General features: G+C 46.8%; 1 protein-coding gene across 2 annotated transcripts; it reads right to left on the reverse strand.

The window, feature by feature from the left end:
* Nucleotides 1-1,757: 1,757 nt before the first annotated feature.
* On the reverse strand, nt 1,758-20,936 carry LOC311513654 (ADP-ribosylation factor 2). 2 transcript variants are annotated; one of them, XM_084615622.1, is made up of 5 exons: nt 20,809-20,936; nt 10,566-10,731; nt 6,647-6,757; nt 5,166-5,290; nt 1,758-3,545 (listed from the first exon to the last, which is right to left on the reverse strand). In XM_084615622.1, exons 2-5 carry the CDS (start codon nt 10,711-10,713, stop codon nt 3,384-3,386), a joined length of 546 nt encoding a protein of 181 aa, XP_084471748.1. In that variant the 5' UTR covers nt 10,714-10,731; nt 20,809-20,936; the 3' UTR covers nt 1,758-3,383. The 2 variants fall into 2 exon arrangements, with proteins under 2 accessions (XP_084471748.1, XP_084471749.1); XM_084615623.1 differs by lacking the exon at nt 20,809-20,936 and adding an exon at nt 20,275-20,405.
* Between the last annotated feature and the right edge of the window lie 1,586 nt (nt 20,937-22,522).

A 22,522-nucleotide genomic window follows, 5' to 3' on the forward strand; every position in this document is an offset into this window, starting at 1 on the left:
CTTTTACTTTTTTAAAAAAAATAAAATCCTTCTTTTAAGAACCTGACTGATTTCTCTATTGTCCTAAGACCCAGGGGTTTGAGTCTGTGATCACTTGGTAATCAATTAGTTAGGATATTATTCTCAAGCCTCCCCAGGAAAGGGGGTGTAAGGGCTTGGGGGGATAGGAACTCCACGTGGTCCTTTCCCTGATTCTTTGTTAAATCACTTGGTGGTGGCAGGTTTCAGAGTAACAGCCGTGTTAGTCTGTATTCGCAAAAAGAAAAGGAGTACTTGTGGCACCTTAGAGACTAACCAATTTATTTGAGCATGAGCTTTCGTGAGCTACAGCTCACTTCATCAGATGTATGCCGTGGAAACTGCAGCAGACTTTATATATACACAGAGAATATGAAAAAATACCTCCTCCCACCCCATTGTCCAGCTGGTAATAGCTTATCTAAAGTGATCATCAGGTGGGCCATTTCCAGCACAAATCCAGGTTTTCTCACCCTCCACCCCCCGACACAAATTCACTCTCCTGCTGGTGATAGCCCATCCAAAGTGACAACTCTTTACACAATGTGCATGATAATAAAGTTGGGCCATTTCCTGCACAAATCCAGGTTCTCTCACCCCCTCACAAAAACCACACACAAACTCACTATCCTGCTGGTAATAGCTCATCCAATAGTACCCTCCAAGGGCAAAGAATTTGTGCCTTGAACAAGTTTTAACCTAAGCTGATAGAAATAAGCTGAGGCGGTTTTTCATGTGTGTCCCCCCATCTGTATCCTAGAGTTCAGAGTGGGGAGGGAACCCTGACAGGCACGCATCTGATGAAGTGGGTTTTAGCTCACAAAAGCTTATGCTCAAATAAATTTGTTAGTCTCGAAGGTGCCACAAGTCCTCCTGTTCTTTTTGCTGATACAGACTAAAATGGCTGCCACTCTGAAATCAGTCTCTGCTGTTCTTGACACAGCTTAGTCTCCTGAGGACTGAAAAGCTTTAGTTTAATGGAAGTTTTTGTGCTGAATATAGTGGTATCCAAGCAAAATGTAATGGCTCATCAGACCCAGGAGGTCAGACTAAATGGTGTAATAATGGTCCCTTCTGGCCTTAAGCTCTGTGAAATAGACCAAGCAGTGGTCAGCACAGCATGCAAGCAGGCAGAGTTCTTCGGAGCCCTTCTTGCTGTGTAGCTAGGTCAGCTGGTGAGCCATCTCTACAAAAACCAGCTGTAGCGTATAGCCGCAGAAATGGAAAAAGGAGGCAACAGGGAGCAGAAAGCAGCCCTGGCTGACATGACAGCATATATGCTGTATCCTGACCCCACAAGGCAGTTGTCTCCCCTTTGCCCTACAATACTGAAAATGAAGCTCTCCAAGATGAATCCCAGCTCCTCTGCTGGGCACCGAGGGAGGAATCTTTCAGAAAAAGGCAGCTTCCTCCAGCCCTCCCAAATGCATTTTCTATGGTCTGTCTAGCTCCTTGAGGCACGGTAGCGCAGAGCACAGATGCTCTACTATACATGCACACCACACTTCCAGTCCTGCAGGAACAGAAGAGACCAAAGTTCTAAAATTGTGTTCCCAGAGCAAATCTGGGACAGATTAAAGAATTTTGTACTTACCAGCTCCCTTGAGCATGGTGCGGGGAGAAAGATTCCTTGATCAGTAGATAAGGAACTGCAGGAATGAGATTGGTGTTCTTAGTTTGGACTGTTGACAGGGATGCATGTGTACAAAAGAATATGGCTGCCATCAACCACAAGCCCATTCCTTGTTCCAAGACAGAGTCTCTTTATTACAGTGCACTTCTCAGAGAAGTTACAACATGGTTCAAAAACCAAATCCATATTTGGCTTGTATCTGATTCACACTTCACTTCTTCCCCTGCCCCCCTGTAGTATTTTTATAGATGTACATTTTTGAACATGAATATATGAAACTTTTCTATTAAAAAGACATTTCTGCTTCATTTTCTCAATAGTCCAAGTAGATTTCAAATGGTTAAAAGACTGACAGACATTCTCTCCTTCCACTGGGTCCCCTCCATTTTTTATTATTATTATTATTTTTTTTAAAAGAGGCAAAGGAGTAACTGCACATTCTGTTCACTGCAAAGCATTACTATCAATGGAAGAAGAGGGGCACCAGCCTGTTCTTCCACATTGGGACCAAAAGGGATGAGGAGATAGTGGAGACTTCAGGTGAGAATGGCAAATGCAAGTGGCAGAAGAGTACTTTTGACCCACCCAATGACATCAGACAGTGCAGCGTTTGCCAAACCACATATGTTTTGCTGAAACTGGAATGGATTTTTTGAACATGAGAATTGCTTACACAGCACTAGCCAGGCTGCTCCAGTCTAGTCTCCATGCATGTCCCCCAAATCCCCTTTATCATTAGATTCCTTTCTCCCCCTTGACACCAAATTACTGACGTTCACAGACTGATAGGGTTCCTGTAACAGAGATAACCTAAAGTGGTAGTTAGAATTGATAACCGTACAAGACATCGCTATCCGTTCCAAGGGAGCATAGGATGTTTTGTACAAAGCAGGAGTGGGAGCAGTAATCTCAGAAGCCTCGTTTCCAGCCTGCCGATGGAGATTCTAACGGATACCAGTAACTAAGGTCTTTTGTGAAATAAGTCACTTGGCCTGTCCAGACATCTGATCCTTCCTCCCAAGCTGAGCTTCTGCCATCCCACAAGAGAGGAATTAGCTAGAGGGGCTAATATATGACTGGAGCTGGGGAAACCTTGATCCAAAGAAGCCCCACAACCCCCCCAAACAAATTACTTTACAATGAGGTATGTTCTACACAGCAGAGAAAATTACACAGTTCCCACCACAGAACACACTGTCTATGCTACTGTTCAACTGAACCAGAAGAGACATCTCGCTTTACAGAAAGTTGCGTGGGTCAGAGGTTTGAAATACTGAGTAACATGCTGGTATATAGTCCTATGGCAACATTCAGAAAGAGTAAAATTATTCTACTGAAAAATGATGAAGGAAGGAGATCAAACTATACACTGCAACAGACTGCACTGATAACGGGGAAAACACAAAACTCGCATGAGACAACTGCAATGATAACCTGGCGTGTAAAACGGAGTTTTCTTGTCCTTCAGTTGCTGAGGGTCCTTTTTCCAATCATGTCCCATTGAATACCCTAAGTTCTGCTTGCTGGTGTAAAAATGCTACGTTCAAAGCTATGGAAGGTAGTGTTTAAAATAGAATACTATTGGTTTTATTTTACAGCATGTTTAAGGCACAGTGTGAGAAAGCTGCTCCCACTCCCAGACGTGCACACCTGTGTGATCTCTCCCCCTGACACACACACGCACACACACAGCAGAGGCTGGCTGGTTCTGATGAGATGCTCAGGGAATTGATCACTTCTGATTTTTGAGCTGGTTGGAGAGCCAGTCCAATCCCTCATAAAGCCCGTCTCCGCTGGTGGCACATGTTGCTTGGATGTACCAGTTCCTCTGACGAAGGGAATGCAAGCCAAGTTTGTCGGTGATCTCTGCAGCATTCATAGCATTGGGAAGGTCCTAAAGGGAAGTTCAATCACACAGAATGTTATAACTAAAAATGCTTTGCAGCCACTGAAACACATTAAGATTAAACGTTCAAACTGAAACAAGGCAGGACATTCCAACGCAGGTCTTTAACTAGAGAGCTCTCGGTACACTGTGGAGCTCTGTCAAAACTACCGAATCCTTGCCAGCTAACTGAGACTGTGTGTGAGAGAGAGAGAGAGAGAGAGAGAGAGCGCGCGCGCCTCACACACAATCGCTGCCTCTCTTCACACATTCACCATGTCTCTTCACCCCCCCCGTCACTATCTCTCATAGTCACACCCACACCCCCCATGCCCCTCTTTCTACACCCCCCCCACTCCCCTCCCAACACATACTTGTATTATTGTTGTTGTTACCTCTTGATACTTCCTGCAATGCACACACTTTCTCTGTAATGTTATTCTTTCAAAGTGCTGCTATTTTAGTGTTTTGGCTGGTCTGTGCATTTTATCATTTTATTTCTCTTATGCTTAAATTTAATCCTTTGAGTAGTGAGTACTAAAATGCCTGTCCTGGCTGGAGTAATTATCCCTATGGTAACTTTTAAAAAAGTATATATTATATCTAGGATTTTTGTTTCTACTGGCGGGACACATCACCTTGATATTGGTGCACATAACAAAATTCATTCTGCATACGGATGGAAAAAATTAGAGGGAACATAGGTGGGGTCCTGCATCAGTCTGCTATCTAAACCCAACTTACTTCAAGTGTTTTAGGGACACCTGAAAGGTTTAGATGAAAGTGAAGCAACTAACTGAAGTCTGCTACGATGGGGAGATGAGCCTATGCCTGACTATGAATTTCAGTATGAACAGGTCTGACTTGTCATTTGGATTTGCTGTGCCTGCCACACTAATGAACTAATGACCCCTACATTCCTAAGCAGGTAGGCAAAATGGCTGGAAGAACCAGCGGGAATGTCAGGCAAGTATTGTAAGGCTGGCATGGATTACAAGCAAATTTTAACTGAAGAGCTGAATGTAGTTGGAAGAATCTAATCTAGACATTGACAGCAGAGTGGGGCAGAGTGACAACAGATCAGCCTTGCAAGAACAACTGAAATTTTACCAGCTCAGGTATAAATACCATTTGCCCACCCTCCTCATGAGGATAATTAAGATGCTAAGGATATTTGCTCCACTAAATTAAGATTTACTCTTCCCAGAGCAGCAAAATTTCAAAAAGGCTGAATTACAAGAAGTCCGAAAACATCAATCTCACCTATGCAGGAGTTCTTCCTCCACCCCATCTAATCTCTCCCAGGCAGAGACTGCACCAGGGCTGTGCACTAGCAAGAACTCATAGGGTAGTTCCAGTTTCAGAAGATAAATATTTTCATTCCCCACAGCCAGTTCACTGTCTAGCCTGGAACCTTTTCCTGGTTAGGATCAGAGATTCCAAAGCCAGAAGCAACCATTGTGATCATCTGGTCTGACATCCTGTGTAATACAGGCCCTGGAACTGCTCCACAATAATTCCTTTTGAACTAGAGCAGATCTTGCAGAAGATTTAAAGACTGCCAATGCTGGCAATCACAAGGGCCATCCATGAAGACCTAGAAAAGATAGGGATCAGGAGACACCTCACCTGTTTGTTTACAAACACTAGTAAAACGGCATCCCGGAGCTCGTCTTCTGCCAACATTCTGGTGAGTTCTTCTCTTGCTTCATTCACTCTCTCCCTATCATTGCTGTCCACTACAAAGATTAAGCCTAAGCAGGAGTAAGAGGAGAGATGCAATCAGTGTTCAGTAATAACTAGGTCACATAAGAAGGGCCATACAGAGTCAGACCAATGGTCCATCTAGCCCAGTATCCTCGGACACTGGCCAGATGCTTCAAAGGGAATGAACAGAACATGGCAATTTCAAGTGATCCACCCCAGCTGTCCAGTCCCGGCTTTTGGCAGTTGGGGGTTTAGGGACACCTGGGGCATGGGGTTGTGTCCCTGACTATCTTGGCTATAGTCACTAGTGGGTCTTCCATCACACTTTGACCTAGTTCACAGAGAAGGAAAAAATTAGCTAACATGTCCTTTCAATTACACAGCCAAAGATTATGAATTTTCACCTTGTGCAAGGCTAATTCCTCAAGCCTCCACTCCTGGTAAAACCCAAGTAAAGTTGGAGTATTGATAATGTGTCATCCCAGCCAATCTTATTTTAACCAAAGACCCCAATTTCTGAAAGTGTCAAATTGAAACTGACAATTTCTACTGCAGGCTGCAAGAAAAAGCTAACCCTACTGCCTCTTTATAGGCCTGTTAAAGTAATGCCTACCCTGGGCCATCACTGTCACAAGCAAAGCCACAGCATCATATGATTCTGGGACAGTTTTGTCTGGACAACCAACCAGCTTTTTGGGTCTCCCAATGTTTTTAAGGCCTAGTAAGCAGAGGTCGTCTAAAACCATCACTGAACAAACTGCCTGTTTTGTCAGCAGTGCATCTTAGAGTAAGCTAAGAAGTAGAGTCTCTGTGCACAGGACTGTAAAACGTGCCTGGCTCACTGCAGTCCAGCAACTTGCTCTGCAGAGCCAAAACCTAAACTCCAACACTTCCACCTTGGTTTGAGCTTGTTTCCAGAGCGAGGTGCTAAAATTCAGCAGAGGGCATCCAGCATCAACTGGATGTGGATCCTTTTCAAGGCCTCCACGCCCACAATTGCTGCACAAATAAAAGCATTTCTTAAATAGGCCATTTTGGAGGTGTGGGCTGTATCGCAGGAAACCCTTCACTAAATTACCGGGGACTTACACAAAAGGCTCTATCCAGGCTCTGAACTGCCATGTCAGTCACATTGATTTAACTGTGTGTGTGGCAGGTAAGAGTGGTTTCAAAAAGTGCTTTAAAACAGAAACCTTAACTATGGAGACCATAGCAGCCACTCCAGAACTAGGTAAAGAATTAAAGAGTGGCACAGAGGGAGAAGTGAAAGACAAGATATAAGACTGACGTTTGTTGGCTTAGAGAAGCCACGGCCGAGGCCTGAACAGTCACATGCACAAGGCTGACAGCATTTAGCCAAGTGACAGTCACAGTACGTATGCGGTTTAAATACGTGTACTTACCTTGTGTGTTCTGGAAATAGTGTCGCCAGAGGGGTCTGATTTTGTCTTGGCCACCCACATCCCAGACTGTGAAGCTTATGTTTTTGTATTCTACAGTCTCCACATTGAAACCTGCATGGGAAGAAAGTCAGAGAACTTAGGAAGGAAGAATCCCATGCACCGCTACAGACTGAGGACCGGCTGGCTAAGCAGCAGTTCTGCAGAAGAGGACCTGGGAATTACAGTGGATGAGAAGCTGGCTATGAGTCAGCAGTGTGCCCTTGTTGCCAAGAAGGCCAACAGCATATTGGGCTGCATTAGTAGGAGCATTGCCAGCAGATTGAGGGATGCGATTATTCTCCTCTACTCATCACTGGTGAGGCCACATCTGGAGTACAGCATCCAGTTTTGGACCCCCCCGCCCCACTCAGAAGGGATGTGGACAAATTGGAGAGAGTCCAGTAGAGGGCAATGAAAATGTTTAGGGGGCTCGGGCACATGACTTACGAGGAGAAGCTGAAGGAACTGGGCTTGTTTAGTCTGCAGAAGAGAAGAATGAGGGGGGATTTGATAGCAGCCTTCAACTACCCGAAGGGGGGTTCCAAAGAAGATAGAGCTCAGTTGTTCAGTGGTGGCAGATGAGAGAACAAGAAGCAATGGTCTCAAGTTGCAGTGGGGGAGGTCTAGGTTGGATATTAGGAAACACTATTTCACTAGGAGGGTGGTGAAGCACTGGAATGGGTTACCTAGGGAGGTGGTGCTGGAATCTCCCTGCTTAGAGGTTTTTAAGGCCCGGTTTGATAAAGCCCTTGCTGGGATGATTTAGTTGGGGTTGGTCCTGCTTTGAGCAGGGGATGGGACTAGATGACCTCCTGAGGTCTCTTCCAATGCTAATAGTCTATGAAATGATCACTTAGATGGTCATAAGTGTGTTTTTGGTGTATTACTTATGAATTTCAAAGTATTTATCAGTTACATTTTCACTGTCACTGCCGGACTTCTGAAATGATTTTTTATTGCTCAACATAATCAACCATCCCAGGGGAAGATTTCCTCTTCAAAAGTACAGTTTTATTAGGACTTTATGAATTTTAACATTAAATTTTTTTTTCCCCAAGCTGTTTGGTATGTTGCTAGAGATAGGGTGTTAGATTTATATAATCCTTATGATTTGTTTATTTCCCCTGTCAAACTGGGTTTAGAATAAGTTATATATTTAAACAGTGAGACAAACGGCTGTAGGAGGAATCTTTCACTGACCTTTAAAACAAAGACCCTGCACTGAGAGTGACTTTTTAAAAAAAAAACAAAACATTTTGTTTCGATGGTCTAGGTTAGACGAAGGGAATTGAACACTTATTTGCAATATCTACAGCTTCATCATCTGCCGGTCCCATCAGCAGAGCTGTAACTAAACAGACAAATTACCTGAGTGTATTTAAAGAAAAAAAAAGAAAAAAACCCCATCACCCAGAGAAACCATGGAGGAGTTCATAAGCATGAAGAGCAAATTCCAGCCAGACTCCATAGATGAAAAGTGTGTTTGGTTCATTCATGGAACAATTTTTCCCTTTAGTCTTGTTTTAGAACAAACATTTAATTGACATGATTCAATCATTATGACCAGGCTACACTCCACCCGGCAGAGCTGGAAGGTTGCTGGATACACTGAGAAGGAAGTGTGCAAAACATGTTAATACGAAATTCGTTAATCTGAACTTGATGGGTGGAGCAATGTGCAGAAGATGGGGTTGTTTCTATAAGATAAACAACTGATACATCAGGAAGTGCCCATATAGCAGATTTAGTAGTGAAAGCTATAACTAACTGTGAACAAAAATTCAAACGTCAAGTGCATAGCTTTGTCATGCTGCAAATGTAGCACAAAGAAATCTAGACAAAGAGAAGGAAGGGAACCTGAAACTTATACTAAAAAGGGTGCTGTGCTCATTTGATGCATCTTTTAAAGTTAAGAACAACTCCAGGAATAAAGGAAAACATTTTTGAAATTGAAAAACACTTCCACTTTGCTTCAGCTTCCCTGGAGAGAGGAGGATCTAAACTCATTCTCTTCCAAGATGTATGATGGAATTCAGTGAGTGACTTTTGAGCTATTTATTAAGAACTGGCCTATTCTAATAATTTGTGAAGAAAATGGAGACAAAAAGAGGAAACTATTGCAGCCAAAGTAGTCAACATTGGGCTAAAGAGAAATGCAGAAGATATGCTGAATAGCTTGAAACCTATTTCCATAGCCCGGAACAAACTGCAGAAAGATTGCTACTCTGCTGCTGCTGCTGTTGAAATTTGCAAAGAACTTCAAGAGCCAGTGAAGAAAGACAGAGGCACCAACAGAGTTCAGCAGCAGGCAATAAAGAAGCAGGTGGATCACGCATTTGCTCCACCTCATTTAGATGCCTAGCTGCTGCAGAAGAACCTGCTGCTATGACAGGGGCATCTAATAATCACCTCTGTCATACCAACCATAACAGAGATCAGGGCTAGAGGGGACCATCCAAGCAGTAGGTGTTGGCTGATGTTTTAAAAAAGTCACACCACTGAACTGGTGGAAGTCACTAGCTAAGCACCTGGAACCAGAGTTTGTTGAAGGGCTAAACCAGCTTCTGACAGCAATTGCCTCTTTTGTAGGCACAGAACGATTTTTTTTTTTTTTTATTTAGACTAATTCATTCAAAGTTGAGAAATCAACTGGGAGATGAAAAAACAAGAAAGCTTGTATCTCTTCCAGACTACAAATGAAAATAAGGAGGGGATGAGATCTGATTGTTTTAAATTTTGAAGAACAGCCTAAATAACTTAGGAGATGGTTGTCTCATTTCCAAAACATTTAATGTTGTTTTGTTTAATAAATTGTATATGCTGTTGTGTGTTTAATAAAATTCCAGTTGCCATCCTAATGCTGCTTGACAAAAATCATGAGGAAAGTTAATTATCTAATAAGCAGTATATCATTTACCATTTTCTAACATACTAAAATTGTATAATTAATAAGAAGCTGAAAATAGTAAGCTATATAATTGCTTAAATAAATGTATACAGGGTACCCTCCTACGTAGCAAAAAGATTTACCAAATCTTGCGTAAAGGCTCTATTTAGTTGTACATCAACATGTTTTAATGATTATATAAACCAGTGAGAACGCACCTTTCTTTGAAAAATAAAGGAAGTACAACTGGAAAAGGTGATTAAAATTGATGCTTTCCACTTGGTGATTTAAATTGCCTTGTTTTAAAATCAATCCACCCTGGCCCAAGGTAGGGATGTAAATATTGGTTAAAAAAGTTCACCGGTTAAATGATTACAATTATATCATTTAACTGGTTAACTGATGTCATTCCATGGCAGGCCAGAGTGGGGCAGCAGGGGCTAGGGTCCTGCTGAGACCAGGGCCCCGCCAGGCTGCACACCGTGGCCTGGGTTGCTCTGGCCTGGCTTCTCCGGGCTGTGCCCATGCTCCGTGGCTCCCGCATGGGATAACGGTTAAGGTCCGGTTAACAGTAAGCCTAATGCTTACCAGTTAACCTTTTACATCCCTAGCCCAAGGTTAGGGTCTGTGACAGAATTGGGAACAGAACCCATATCTCCCATTTCCTAATCCCCAGAACCATTAGACCATATTGCCTCTTTGTAAATTTCAGTCCATGCATCCCATTAATCAAACAAACATTTAACAACAGTGTTAGGACAAGAGGTTTTCTGCTCCTTTTAGAATCAGGGATCATTACAGTGAAGATAGAGAAGTGCTTTAACTCTCTACTCTAATACCAGGTTCTTCTGGCCACTCTCAACCCACACTACATGACCTGTTATAAGGCACAACAGTGCTCACAAACTGGTGCGTCAGAAAGTCCTTGTGAATCACTGATTACATTCCCTTACTGCACAAATCTAATGGAGTCTGTATATTAGTAAAACCTACCTATTGTTGGGATGGTGGTCACAATTTCCCCCAGCTTAAGTTTGTAAAGGATGGTGGTTTTTCCTGCTGCATCCAGACCTACCATGAGAATTCGCATTTCTTTCTTCCCAAAGAGGTTTTTAAACAGTTTTTCAAAGACGTTCCCCATTGTAGTTGGTTATGTTCTCTGTTAAGAAAAAAAGATTGATTTAGCACCTCCACATGCCTGTGTTGTGCAGGAGTGAATCTCTGTATAGGTGTCCCATCTAAGGAGAATTCCTGCTTACATGCAATCCCAGAATGATTCTTAATCACCAAATACAGATTCACAGGATTAATGATTGCATCTCTTCTCCACCCCCGCTGTATTAGGAAGAGTGCCTGAGACATAAGCCCTTGTATGAGGCAGGACTTGCTCACAGAATTTGGCAAGAACAGGGCTGATATTGCAGAAATACACATTCCTAAGAAGTGCTAGTCAGAGTACTCATGCAAACACAGCCCGCTATCAAGTGGTACCAGAACACCCCCGATATCAAGGATGGTACAAAAACATTCCCCAAGGAACACAATGACCCCTCCTAAAAGAGAAGGTCAGGATGACAGTACATAGAGATGTTTTGATCGAACATGTACAAGATGATGGGTGAGAACTATCGATGCAAGGAGTCAGTAACTATGTCAAAAGAGCAGTACTAACTTGTTTGTATCAGCATACAAAAATGTGTCTCTGGCCAGCTGAGGGGGGCAGTGGAAAGTCCTGAGATACACTACGCTGTGTCCATTGTCACAGGCATACAGGTCTTAGTATCCTCGTAGAGTCTGCCAGGTGCTGCTATTACTGTGCTTCGTCAACAGTAAACCTGGCCAGGTGCCTTCGCTTAAAACCGAGTCTATGGATTTACCGGGCAGTTTAACTGAGCTCTGCTGTCTGCGCGGAGCTGAGACAGCACAAAGAACACACCTGCAGCCAACATCTAACCACACCCGCAATGGGTCTGCTCATTGCCTTATTAGATTGAAAACAGGTGCACAGCACCCTGCCTGTAAAGCAGTGAACGGCCACGTACAGCCACTGTATTCAACTACCATAAGGAGAAAGCTGAGCAAATGCAGGGTTTTAATCACTGGTTGATTTCAACATACAATTTCTGCTCAACCAAGTGAGAGCACATATTATGTGTGTGTGTGTTTAATTCAGAACACTAGAATAAGGGGGAAGATCTAAGGCTCCTTTTGAGTGATCAGCTGAGGCTTGTGCTGCAAAATGTAGGTATGCCTTGGAATTAAACATCTCCCTTCCCCTGCTGCACCACAGAGTATGCTGTGACCCTATTTGCATATGTGTTTTCAGAGAGCTTCCTAAAAAGTTTCAAACTACATTCCTACTCATTGCAATACCGCAAGAGTCAGCTTCAGGAGTCCCAGCGGAGAGAGGATTCCAGGAATCATGCATTTCTCCACTATGTATTCAGACAAGATTAGCAGCTGTCCCAGGCAGTCAGTAGTAACGGACATTTCAGAGTGCTAATCAAACTGATTTTTATTTAAACTAACCCCCCTTGGCAACTCTATGCATAGCAGCTTGGTATGATAGGGAATGAGCATTAATGTTCTAGCCTGAAAGCTGTGATTTCCAGGCCTTCATGGGTAGTGCATGACTAGTATTTCTGAACTCTGGAGACAATGAAAGATCACTCTTTGGGGACTGAGAAAGGATAATGGTGAATGAAACCAAGGCAGAAGACTCAGGGCTTTCTGCAGAGCTAGAATCTGGTGGTTTAGTCTGCCACAAGAGGAGGGTCCTGCAGTATTCAGAGAAATCAAGCATGGCTGGCAGCAGAGGTAAGGCTTAGTAAATGAAAACAGCAAATCTACTGTTTGGGATTCTATTGATTCTGAAGGGAGAGAGGGAGAAAGCAAGGAAAGGGAAAAGCGGTAGATCCTTATCTGGCTTGTAACTTCGCTGCTAGCTCAAACTAAACTAAACCTCATGTTACATTTTGGAGCGTGCATCCCACCCGAGACTGTGGGAGAAACTACAAAATCCACCAGGTACAAATTAAAACTCTGACAAAAACATGACCTGTAGGAGGAAGAGCAGCCAGGGGAAACAGTCAGGCAGGTGGCAATGGGCCTATAGCCTCTCACCATTATCTAGTTTAGCCAGATACAAACTGAAGTTATCACCCAACTGAAACACTGATCATCTCAGCTTGATTCCTAGTAGGTCAAGAGCCCATATCACAAGCAGCCACCAGAACTGGAACCCTGGGCAGGCTCAGCCTAAAATCCAATCAGCAAATGATCAGGCTCATGTAACTCCTCATGATCATTCCCCTCTTGGTATAGGAGGCAGCACAATGCAGGGCAGTTACTGCCAGTGCTGTTCCAGGTTTAGTGCATGGAGAGTTGTTTTATAAAACAAAAGGCTGGTGCCCTCCATAGGAGACTAAAGTCAGCATCCATCTGACGAGTGCAACTGACTACAGTCCAAGAGAAACTGAACAGTAGCACAAGCAGGTGCTGTAGGTGGGACTAAGTCTGAGCTCTAGATCTCATGTAAGGGGAAGACAGCAATCCAGTTTATGATGAATCAGAATGAAGACCAAGATGGCTGGAAAACAAGCAGCTATTCAAGCAAGTTAGAATGTTATTAAAAGGGGAAGCCATATTAAGGATGAAAATATAAAATAAACCCATAAAACTAAAGACATTGTTAGAGGCTGTTGTGGCACCTTGACTTTGCAATCATTGCATGCTAGGGGTGCTATTACCAGTACCTACAGCAGTAGAGAGACCATTACCGGATGTGTGTCCATGCTTTACAAAGGAGGTTGCCAAACTGCACAAATTCTACTCCTTAGCTGACCTGGAGATGAACTCCTGCCAAAAGAAGGCTGTTTGTTCTCCAGGATGGTTTTGGACCGCCCCTCTTCTTACAAGACTTTCCTCCACTTCTCCAGAAACTTTGTAGGAGCAGCAGAGCTTGATTGTGAGCTATTGGCAGCTTCCATTCTGGTTTGTAGTTCATGGCTTTTGAGTACATCCCAACCCTGGGACTCTGCATTCCCCCTCCACAGCTCATGCTGGGCCCTTACGGGGGAAAAATTCCTCTTCACACAAACAGAAGCTTAGACTGTATCTATCAGGCCAAGGACCAATACTCATCTATCCCCAGCAGCTGACTCAACAAGGAAGAGAAGCAGAGACTATCCCTTAGTTTAGAGACTATTTAATACTTTTGAGCAAGTTAGGATGAGCCAAAAAGCATTAAAGTTTTTGATTTTCTACAAAGACACTTTTTGGTGGAACCCATTCTTTAAAAGGAGCACTGAGTTACTATCCTAAATTAAAGGAGTACTTGTGGCACCTTAGAGACTAACCAATTTATCTGAGCATGAGCTTTCGTGAGCTACAGCTCACTTCATCGGATGCATACCGTGGAAACTGCAGCAGACTTTATATACACACAGAGACCATGGAACAATACCTCCTCCCACCCCACTGTCCTGCTGGTAATAGCTTATCTAAAGTGATCATCAAGTTGGGCCATTTCCAGCACAAATCCAGGTTTTCTCACCCTCCACCACCCCCCCCCCCCAAATTCACTCACCAGCAGGAGAGTGAATTTGGGGGGGGGTGGTGGAGGGTGAGAAAACCTGGATTTGTGCTGGAAATGGCCCAACTTGATGATCACTTTAGATAAGCTATTACCAGCAGGACAGTGGGGTGGGAGGAGGTATTGTTCCATGGTCTCTGTGTGTATATAAAGTCTGCTGCAGTTTCCACGGTATGCATCCGATGAAGTGAGCTGTAGCTCACGAAAGCTCATGCTCAAATAAATTGGTTAGTCTAAGGTGCCACAAGTACTCCTTTTCTTTTTGCGAATACAGACTAACACGGCTGTTACTCTGAAACCTATCCTAAATTAGTAAGACCTCAGACACTGGAGTGCTAATGTTCTGTACCACCAAAATCCCACTGTGAGCTGTGCACAACGTAAGGCGGTTATCTGTCTTTCATAACTGTTGTTCTTAGAGCGGTGTTGCTCGTGGCCATTCCAAGTAGGTGTGTGCGGGCCACATGCCTAGGAGCCAGAAGGTTTTTTCCCCCGTGGTATCTATCAGGTTGGTCCAGGCACCCCCTGGAGTTGCGCCCTCATGGTGCTGCATATTGGGCCCTGGCAACCCACTGCCTCTTCAGTTGCTTCTTGCTGGCACGGCTCCGACAGTGGGGAGGCAGGTGGGTCTTGGAATGGCTGTGAGCAACACATCTTGAAGAACAACAGTTACCGAAGGTAAGTAACCATCCTTTCTTCAAGTAGGTAACTCTCAAGCAGACCGCAGGAGGAGGGATCGGATTGCAGTGAATCGCTGATTGAAGCACCACCCTGCCGAATGCTGTATAATCCCAGGCTTGTTGAGTGATGGCATAATGTGAGGTGAATGTGTGAATCGATGACCATGTCATGCCTCTGCAAATCTCCTGTATAGGGACATGTGCCAGGAATACAGCTGAGGAGGCCTGCACCCTCGTGGACTGCACTGACAGCACATGGGCTGGTATACAGAATGTTCAAATGCAGAATGTGATCCACAATGAAATTCTCTGCGATGAAACCAAGAGGCCCTTCATCCTGTCTGCTATTACGGTAAAGAGTTGGTTTGATTTACGAAATGGGTTTGTCCTTTTGATATAGAAAGCCAATTCCCATCTGATGTCTAGGGAATGGAGCCTTTGCTCCCGGCTGTTGGCATGTGGCTCAGGGTAGAACACTGGGAGGAAAACGTCCTGGCTTGTTTGAAACTGAAATACGACCTTAGGCAGAAAGGCTGGATGAGGCCACAACTGGGCCTTGTCCTTACAGAACACTCTATATGGAGGTTCAGATGTCAAGGCCTTGAGCTCAGACACCCTCCTGGCTGAAATTATCATGACTAGGAATGCCACATTCCATGAGAGGCAGAGGAGCGAGCATGTTGTTACGGGCTCAAAGAGGGCCTTATTAGCCTGGAAAGCACCAGCTTAAGGTCCCATGCCAGTACTGGATGGTGAACTTGAGTATAACCTATCTAGTCCCTTGAGAAAGCAGCCCACCATCAGACTAGCAAAGACTGATTGACCGCCAACTGCTGGGTGGAATGCAGAGATTGCTGCCAGGTGAACCTTTAAGGACAACGCTGCCAGACCTAGCTTCTTTAAGTACAATAGATAGTCCAAGATGAAGGGTATTGATGCTTGCATCGGAGACGTACCCTTTACGTTGCCCAAATTGAAAATCTCTTCCACTTGGCCAAGTATACCGCTCCAGTGGATGGTTTTCCGGTGCTGAGGAAGACCTCTTGAACGGGTTCTGAGCACGCCAACTCCATGGGGTTTAGCCATGAAGCTTCCATGCCGTAAAGGGGAGAGACTCAAGATTGGGATGCTGGAGTTGGCTGTGGTTCTGAGTGACTAGGTCCAGCACCAGTGGCAGGGTGATCAGAGTGACTACCGACAGTTCTAGGAGTGTTGTATACCAGTGCTGGTAGGGCCAGGCTGGAGTTATCAGTATGATGGACACTCTTTCCCTTCTGACCTTGAGCAGGAAGTGCGGGAACACACATAACAGGCGGTCCTTCCAGGGAAGGAGAAATGCGTCTGCGATTCAGCCTGGGCTGTGATTCAGGAAGGAGCAAAACTGCTGACACTTCCTGTTGAGTCTCATTGTGAATGGGGAACTCCACACTGTTGAAGATGCTGTTCACAACATCCAGACAAATGGACCATTTGTGGCTGTGGAAGGATCTGCTGAGATGGTCCGCCAGCTCGTTCTGGGATCCCAGAAGGTAAGATGCCTCTAGGTGTATTGAGGGGGCTATGCAGAAGTCAGCTTGAGGACTTCCTGACATAGGGTGGAGCACGCTCCTCTCCTGTCTGTTTATATAAACTATTGCCTTTGTATTGTCTGTCATGACTGATAATACATCTGCCCTCCAGATGGGATTGGAACATTTCACAGGCTAGGCAAAACGCTCTCTGCTCCCTGACATTGATGTGAAGTGAGAGCTCTGCTTGGGACCAGAAGCCTTGAGACCTGAGGGCCCCTAGATGTGATCCCCACCTGAACACTGATGTGTCTATGACTAGAGACATTGAGAGCCGAGGCCTGGAGAAGACACTTCTCCGTATACTGCTTGAGGGTTGAGCCACCACAGAAGAGACTCCGTAACCAGAGGAGGAAGTGAAACTAATCTTGTCCAGGCTGTCTGTTTGGCTGGTAGCCCTCCCCTCAACCCTTTGAAACCCTACACATTTTTGAAATCCCTTACCCAATTGTCCAGCTTGGCAAACACACCTAGCTGCTCTCCACTGTTGTGTGCAACTGCCCAGCCAACCATGCCAGGTACACACTTCAGCCTGGAGTAGACAGAAGATATTGGATCTTCTTGGACCATGGGGAGAAGAACCTCTGCAGGCACAGCTGTTGACCAGCTGTAGAAACGTGGACATCTAGGAGCAGAGTGCAGAAGGGGGTATGACAGGGAGCAGCAGCAATGCCATGTGAAAGTAAAGGAGCTGCAGCAGGCAGACCAGAAGACCACAGAGGCCAACAGTCAATCTGGTGCCAAGATGCAGAACTGTCACTTTTACAAAGAGCTGCCTGCCATACTTGGCGGACTCACCACAACTCTGCACACCACTGTAGATACCTCCAAGGATCCTGAGACACAGACATGCCATAAGGCAGGACCTGTTTGCAACTCTACCTCAGTCCAGTCAGTTGAGCATGGGCAAGCCCAGCGCAGGGGAAGGAACCTCAGGTAAGTATGTGAGTGCATTTCCCATTACAATAATGTATTGATGGTGACCCAAACTTAGCAGGACACCATTATTACCTTTTCACTAATTTACTCATACTGGAAGAGGTAGTGGTACAAAGAGACAGAACTGTTATTTGCTTTTCATTCCTCTGGAGAATTGGAGGGTGGGGTTGGGGGGCGGAAGTCATGAAGAACAGTCTATGTACACAGGGATATCCTGAATGAACCTCAATGAAACTTTCATGGAGGTACTGTGCAGTCCTCTGCCAAAGGTTTCTAGGGATGGCAGCCTTATTTCTTCCTCTGCAGTGGGTCACTTTCCCACACCAATTGGAGCAGCACCATTGCAGTAAACAGGTTAGCAGTGTATGGGCCCAGATGGCTTCAGGATGCCAGCAGCAGCTGTGCTCTGGAGCGAGATATGAGCTAAAACCACCACTGCCTGTGGAAAACAGTGCTCATATTCAGTGCATTGCCCTACACTCAATTTCATGCAACCGAGCAATTCTCTCGTTTCCCTCACCCCTAGCGGGCCATAATCACCATGGCTGGCGCTGTGAAGTTCAAATAAGCATGTCTTGTTAAAAACTTCAGAGGAACAATGGGAGGGAGTTCTGAACCTTAACTTTTGCCTTCTGTTGAGACTATATTGACAATGGTACCTGTGTATTTTATCTGCTACTACTGCTGTTGTGACCTTGAGGGGTTCTGCCTCTACACCCACAGAACGCCTGAGCCAGATAAGGAGAAGAAAGAAGAGGACTTGGGATGACATGTTCAGCAAGATACCACAAGCCAGTGCTACATCAGACCATGAACAGAGGGCCTGGAGGCAGTGGTGAGCTGGAGCCAGTTCGCACGAACTGGTTGTTAAAGGGGTGGGCAAACTGTCCTTTCTGTCCCGCCTGAGCTCTTGGCTGGGGAAGCTCCCCTAAGAATTTTTACTCACTCAGCGGCACTCCAGGCCTTTGGTGGCAGGTCCTTTACTTGCTCCGGGCCTTCGGCAGCAGGTCCTTCAGTGCTGCCGGAGACCCAGAGCAAGTGAAGGAACCGGTTCTTCACCTTCTGGCAGCTCATCACTGCCTGGAGGGTGAATACTGCACACTATATGGAGGAGGAAAGGACAGACAGGAGAAAGGCCCAGGAAAAAGAGAGGGAGATGCACCAGGACATAACAGGTCTTCACCAGCAAGCACAGATGTTGCAGACTCTTGTGGACCTACAGGTTCAACAATCCTGAGCTCACCTTCCTTTGCAGTCCATGGAGAACTCCATGTTAGCACCTCACGCCACTCCCCACCCCGCACCATTCTACATGGGATACAGGGCTGCATCTCTACTCCTATCACTCCATGCAGGGGGACAGGCAGGACAACTACAGCTCCACATACAGCAACCGTAGCTCTCCCAGGTCAGTGTATGTGTAGCTAAAATGGACATGAATATTCTTTCCCCTTGTTAAGTTACATGTCTTAGTATCCTTATAGAGTCTGCTATTACTGTGCTTCATCAACAATAAACCTGGCTGAGTGCCTTCGTACCTTAGTGGTCACTGGGCAGTTCACTCAAGGTCTGCTGTGCTAAATGTCTGCGCAGAGCTGGGACAGCACACAGGAAAAACACGCAGCCAAACTTCTGACCACAGTCGTCTTCTGACTTTTGCCTTCTGTTGAGACTATATTTGTTACTGCTGGTAGTTATGGGTAGTTGGGTACCCATAACTACCAGCAGTAACAAAGTTAAAAGAAAAGGAGTACTTGTGGCACCTTAGAGACTAACAAATTTATTTGAGCATAAGCTTTCGTGAGCTACAGCATGCATCTGATGAAGTGAGCTGTAGCTCACAAAAGCTTATGCTCAAATAAATTTGTTAGTCTCTAAGGTGCCACAAGTCCTTTTTTTTTTTTTTGCAGATACAGACTAACACAGCTGGTACTCTGAAATCTGAAAGTAAGTTAAAACAGACTATTGTGCATACAGCTTCTATACTGCGATAGAGAGATTCACATGTGAAGCTAGCTTCTACGAGAGCAAGTGCTTTGTTAGGGCCACCTTTGCAATACATCAGTCATATGTGTGCTTCTCCCTAGTCTCAACTGGCTACTTTTTGAACCCCCTTTGAACTCCCTTTTTGAACGCCTTAGAATTAAAGTAACTAGTGATGGGAAAGGTTGAGTTAAGTCCATCCCCTAGAGGTAGTGTAGGATTGTTGTTCCTAACATCACAACTCATCAAATTTATGAAACTTGGGTATCCAGGGAATTCCCAAGACCTATGCAAACCTGAAGAGAGGCAGCATTAGAAGAGAAACCAGAGAACACCCAGGGAAGGTTAGGCTTGCTACTGTAGTTTCTCATGTGTCTAAAAAGGTAAAAACAGATTATGTACAGCTGTAATGTTAGTACACTGGGCCAAATTAAAAAACTTAAGTTAGCTGGGTTGCAAGGTCAAGCACTCAAAAATTAGGAACTGCCAGATTTCCTGTCAACCATGCAATCTTGATTGCAAGCCATAGTGTCTGCATAATGTTATAGTCTCATTACATGGTTATATAGGTTTCAGAGCAGCAGCCGTGTCAGTCTGTATCCGTAAAAAGAAAAGGAGGACTTGTGGCACCTTAGAGCCTAACAAAGGTATTAGAGCACTTATGCGCTAATAAATTTGTTAGTCTCTAAGTTGCTCTAATAAGGCAGCCGATGAAGTGAGCTGCAGCTCACGAAAGCTTATGCTCAAATAAATTGGTTAGTCTCTAAGGTGCCACAAGTCCTCCTGTTCTTTTTACATGGTTATATACTTCACAGACTGGACCTAGAGTGACCGGATGGCCCGATTTTATAGGGACAGTCACGATTTTGGGGTCTTTCTTATATAGGCTCCTATTCCCCCCGCCCCATCCCGATTTTTCACATCTGCGGTCTGGTCACCTGCACCGGCCCCCGCTCTCCTTCCGGGCACAGGAGTAACTTCATGCCAAGCGAGGGGCATGAAGGCTGCACCCAGAAGCGCGAGTCCGGCCGCCGCCTGGCACGAGCCTGGACGTTGGCAGCAGCCACAGCTGCAGTCACTTCGAGCAGAGACGCTGCCGGCGACCAGCGACCGGGGCGAAGGGAACCCGCCGCCAGCCTCGGGAGCCCCGCTCGGCGGGCGGCGACCCCAGGCTGGGCGGGGCGGCGCCCGCGGCGCGCGGACAAACAGGCCTCGCGAGGGACCAGCGGCTCTGGACTGAGCGGCCCGGCGGGCCCGGCGGGCCCTGGACTCGGACCCGGCCGCCCGACGCCCCCGGCCGCCCGACGCCCCCGGCCCGCTGGGCTCGGAGGCCGCCCCGGCCGGGCTGAGTCCCGGCTCCCCGCGCAGGCCGCTCCCGGGCCGGTGGGGCAGGATCCCCTCACGGGGCGGGGCCGGCCCGCCCGGACACGGCAGCGCCCCACCGGCGGGACCCGGCCCCGCGCCGCGCTTACCCCGCGAGCCCCGGCTCCGTCCGCTCCAGCAACGAAATGGCGACGGCGGGGGGCGGGGCAAGGGGTGGCTAAACCCCGCCTACTTGCTCCCCTCTACCAATAGAAAGTGAGACAGGCAAGGTCAGCCAATCAGAGAAACGCCAACCGCCAGAGGCGGGGCAGAACCAGCCGGCAGGGGCACAGCCAGTAAGGGAAACGCCGCTACTTCCACGTGACTCTCTTCCGGCTTCACGTTTTTAACCCGTCACCGCGGCGAGCTCGCCGCGATTTATCCAATGGGCACGCAGCAGGGGAGGCGGTACCAACCAATGGCGGCTGCGTTCTGAGCGGATTGGCCAATGCCCGGGGCCGGTGGGCGGGGCCATGCGCGGGCTGTATTTAAGGGCTCTCCCGGCGCTGCTGCGCTATAATTAGCGCGTCGGGTGGGAGCGCGTGTGTGTGTGTGCTGGGGGCGGGGCTCGTGGCCTGGCCTGTGGCCTGGGCCGGGCCCTGGCCCTGGCAGTGCGGCCGCGGGGCTGAGGCCGTGGGCACCTGGGGGGTCCGCTGCAGGGGGTGGGGCTGTCCCCCCCCTCAGGCCCATGGCTCCTGGGGCGGCTGGAGCCTGCGGTGCCAAGCTGCGTTGTGGTCTGGGCAGGGTGGGTCCCAGCATGAGACAGAGGCACACCCTGACCCCTAGCATAGGCTGCCTCATGCCCAAGGAGCCCAAGCAGTGGCCTACAGAGACTTCCAGCTGCAGGGCAGGATGCTGCGTGGTGCCCGAAGGGCCCCTTCTCCTGAAGGCTGCAGGTCCCGGCTCGCAGTACTGTGCCTTGGGAGGAGCAGCCGATTCAGCCCCGAGATGGAGCCCGGCTGTATTAATGGCCACGATGCTGAAGCTGGAGTATCCTGTACAATTAACTGTGTGTGTCTGGTTACACTCTAAGCAGCCCAGTCTCTCTTGTTACTCTCATGGAGCCAGAATTCATCCTGTTGAGCTAAGGGATGTTGGGCTCTAAACTGAACGATGGATGTGTCATGTGCTAATGTGCACGACCAAGCTATGTTGGGAAGGTTTGACTGGCTAGCAGCTGTTGATGCCAGGTTGCAGCCCCTATTCCGGCTCCTCCAGAACCTCTTGTTGAGGTTCTGGCTGCACTTTTCCCCACACTTCTTCCTCTTTGGACACCCTATCCGTGGCCCCATGAAGTCGCGAGGCCTCCTCGTCAACCTCCTCCTGGCTCTGGCCAAAGTCTCCATCTATAAAACCGGGAGGAGGATGTTGGATGAGGGGGTGCTGTGCGACTGTGGGGCCTATTTCCTTTCCTCTCTAGTTTCACGCCTCCAGGCAGAGTTCCACTGGGCAGCATCCGCTGGCTCCCTTGACTGCTTTGAGGAGCAGTGGGCGCTGACCAGGGTTCTCTGCTCTGTGTCCCCGCTCAGTATCCACATTTTGAACCTCTGACCCTCACTCCAATCCCTGTTTTTCATTAGTTGTCACCCGAAATCAGTTGGTCCCTGAGTCCAGTGGTCCCTCCTGCTAGACTGGGGGAGGGGCCTTCAGCAGTGGGTGGGCTTACGCCCACCCATTTCCCGGGTTTTTCAATACGAGCAGCTGTTGATGGGGAGAGCAAAAAGTATTAACGCTTAACTTTTTAGGATTGTTTAAGCACGAAGTCACAAGGCCTCCTTTCTCTGAAAGGACTTCCCTGTACTGGTTAAAGCAGAAGAGCGTAAT

Source organism: Lepidochelys olivacea (genome assembly GCF_965140295.1).
Source record: "Lepidochelys olivacea isolate rLepOli2 genome assembly, chromosome: 27".
NCBI classification, from domain to species: domain Eukaryota; kingdom Metazoa; phylum Chordata; order Testudines; family Cheloniidae; genus Lepidochelys; species Lepidochelys olivacea.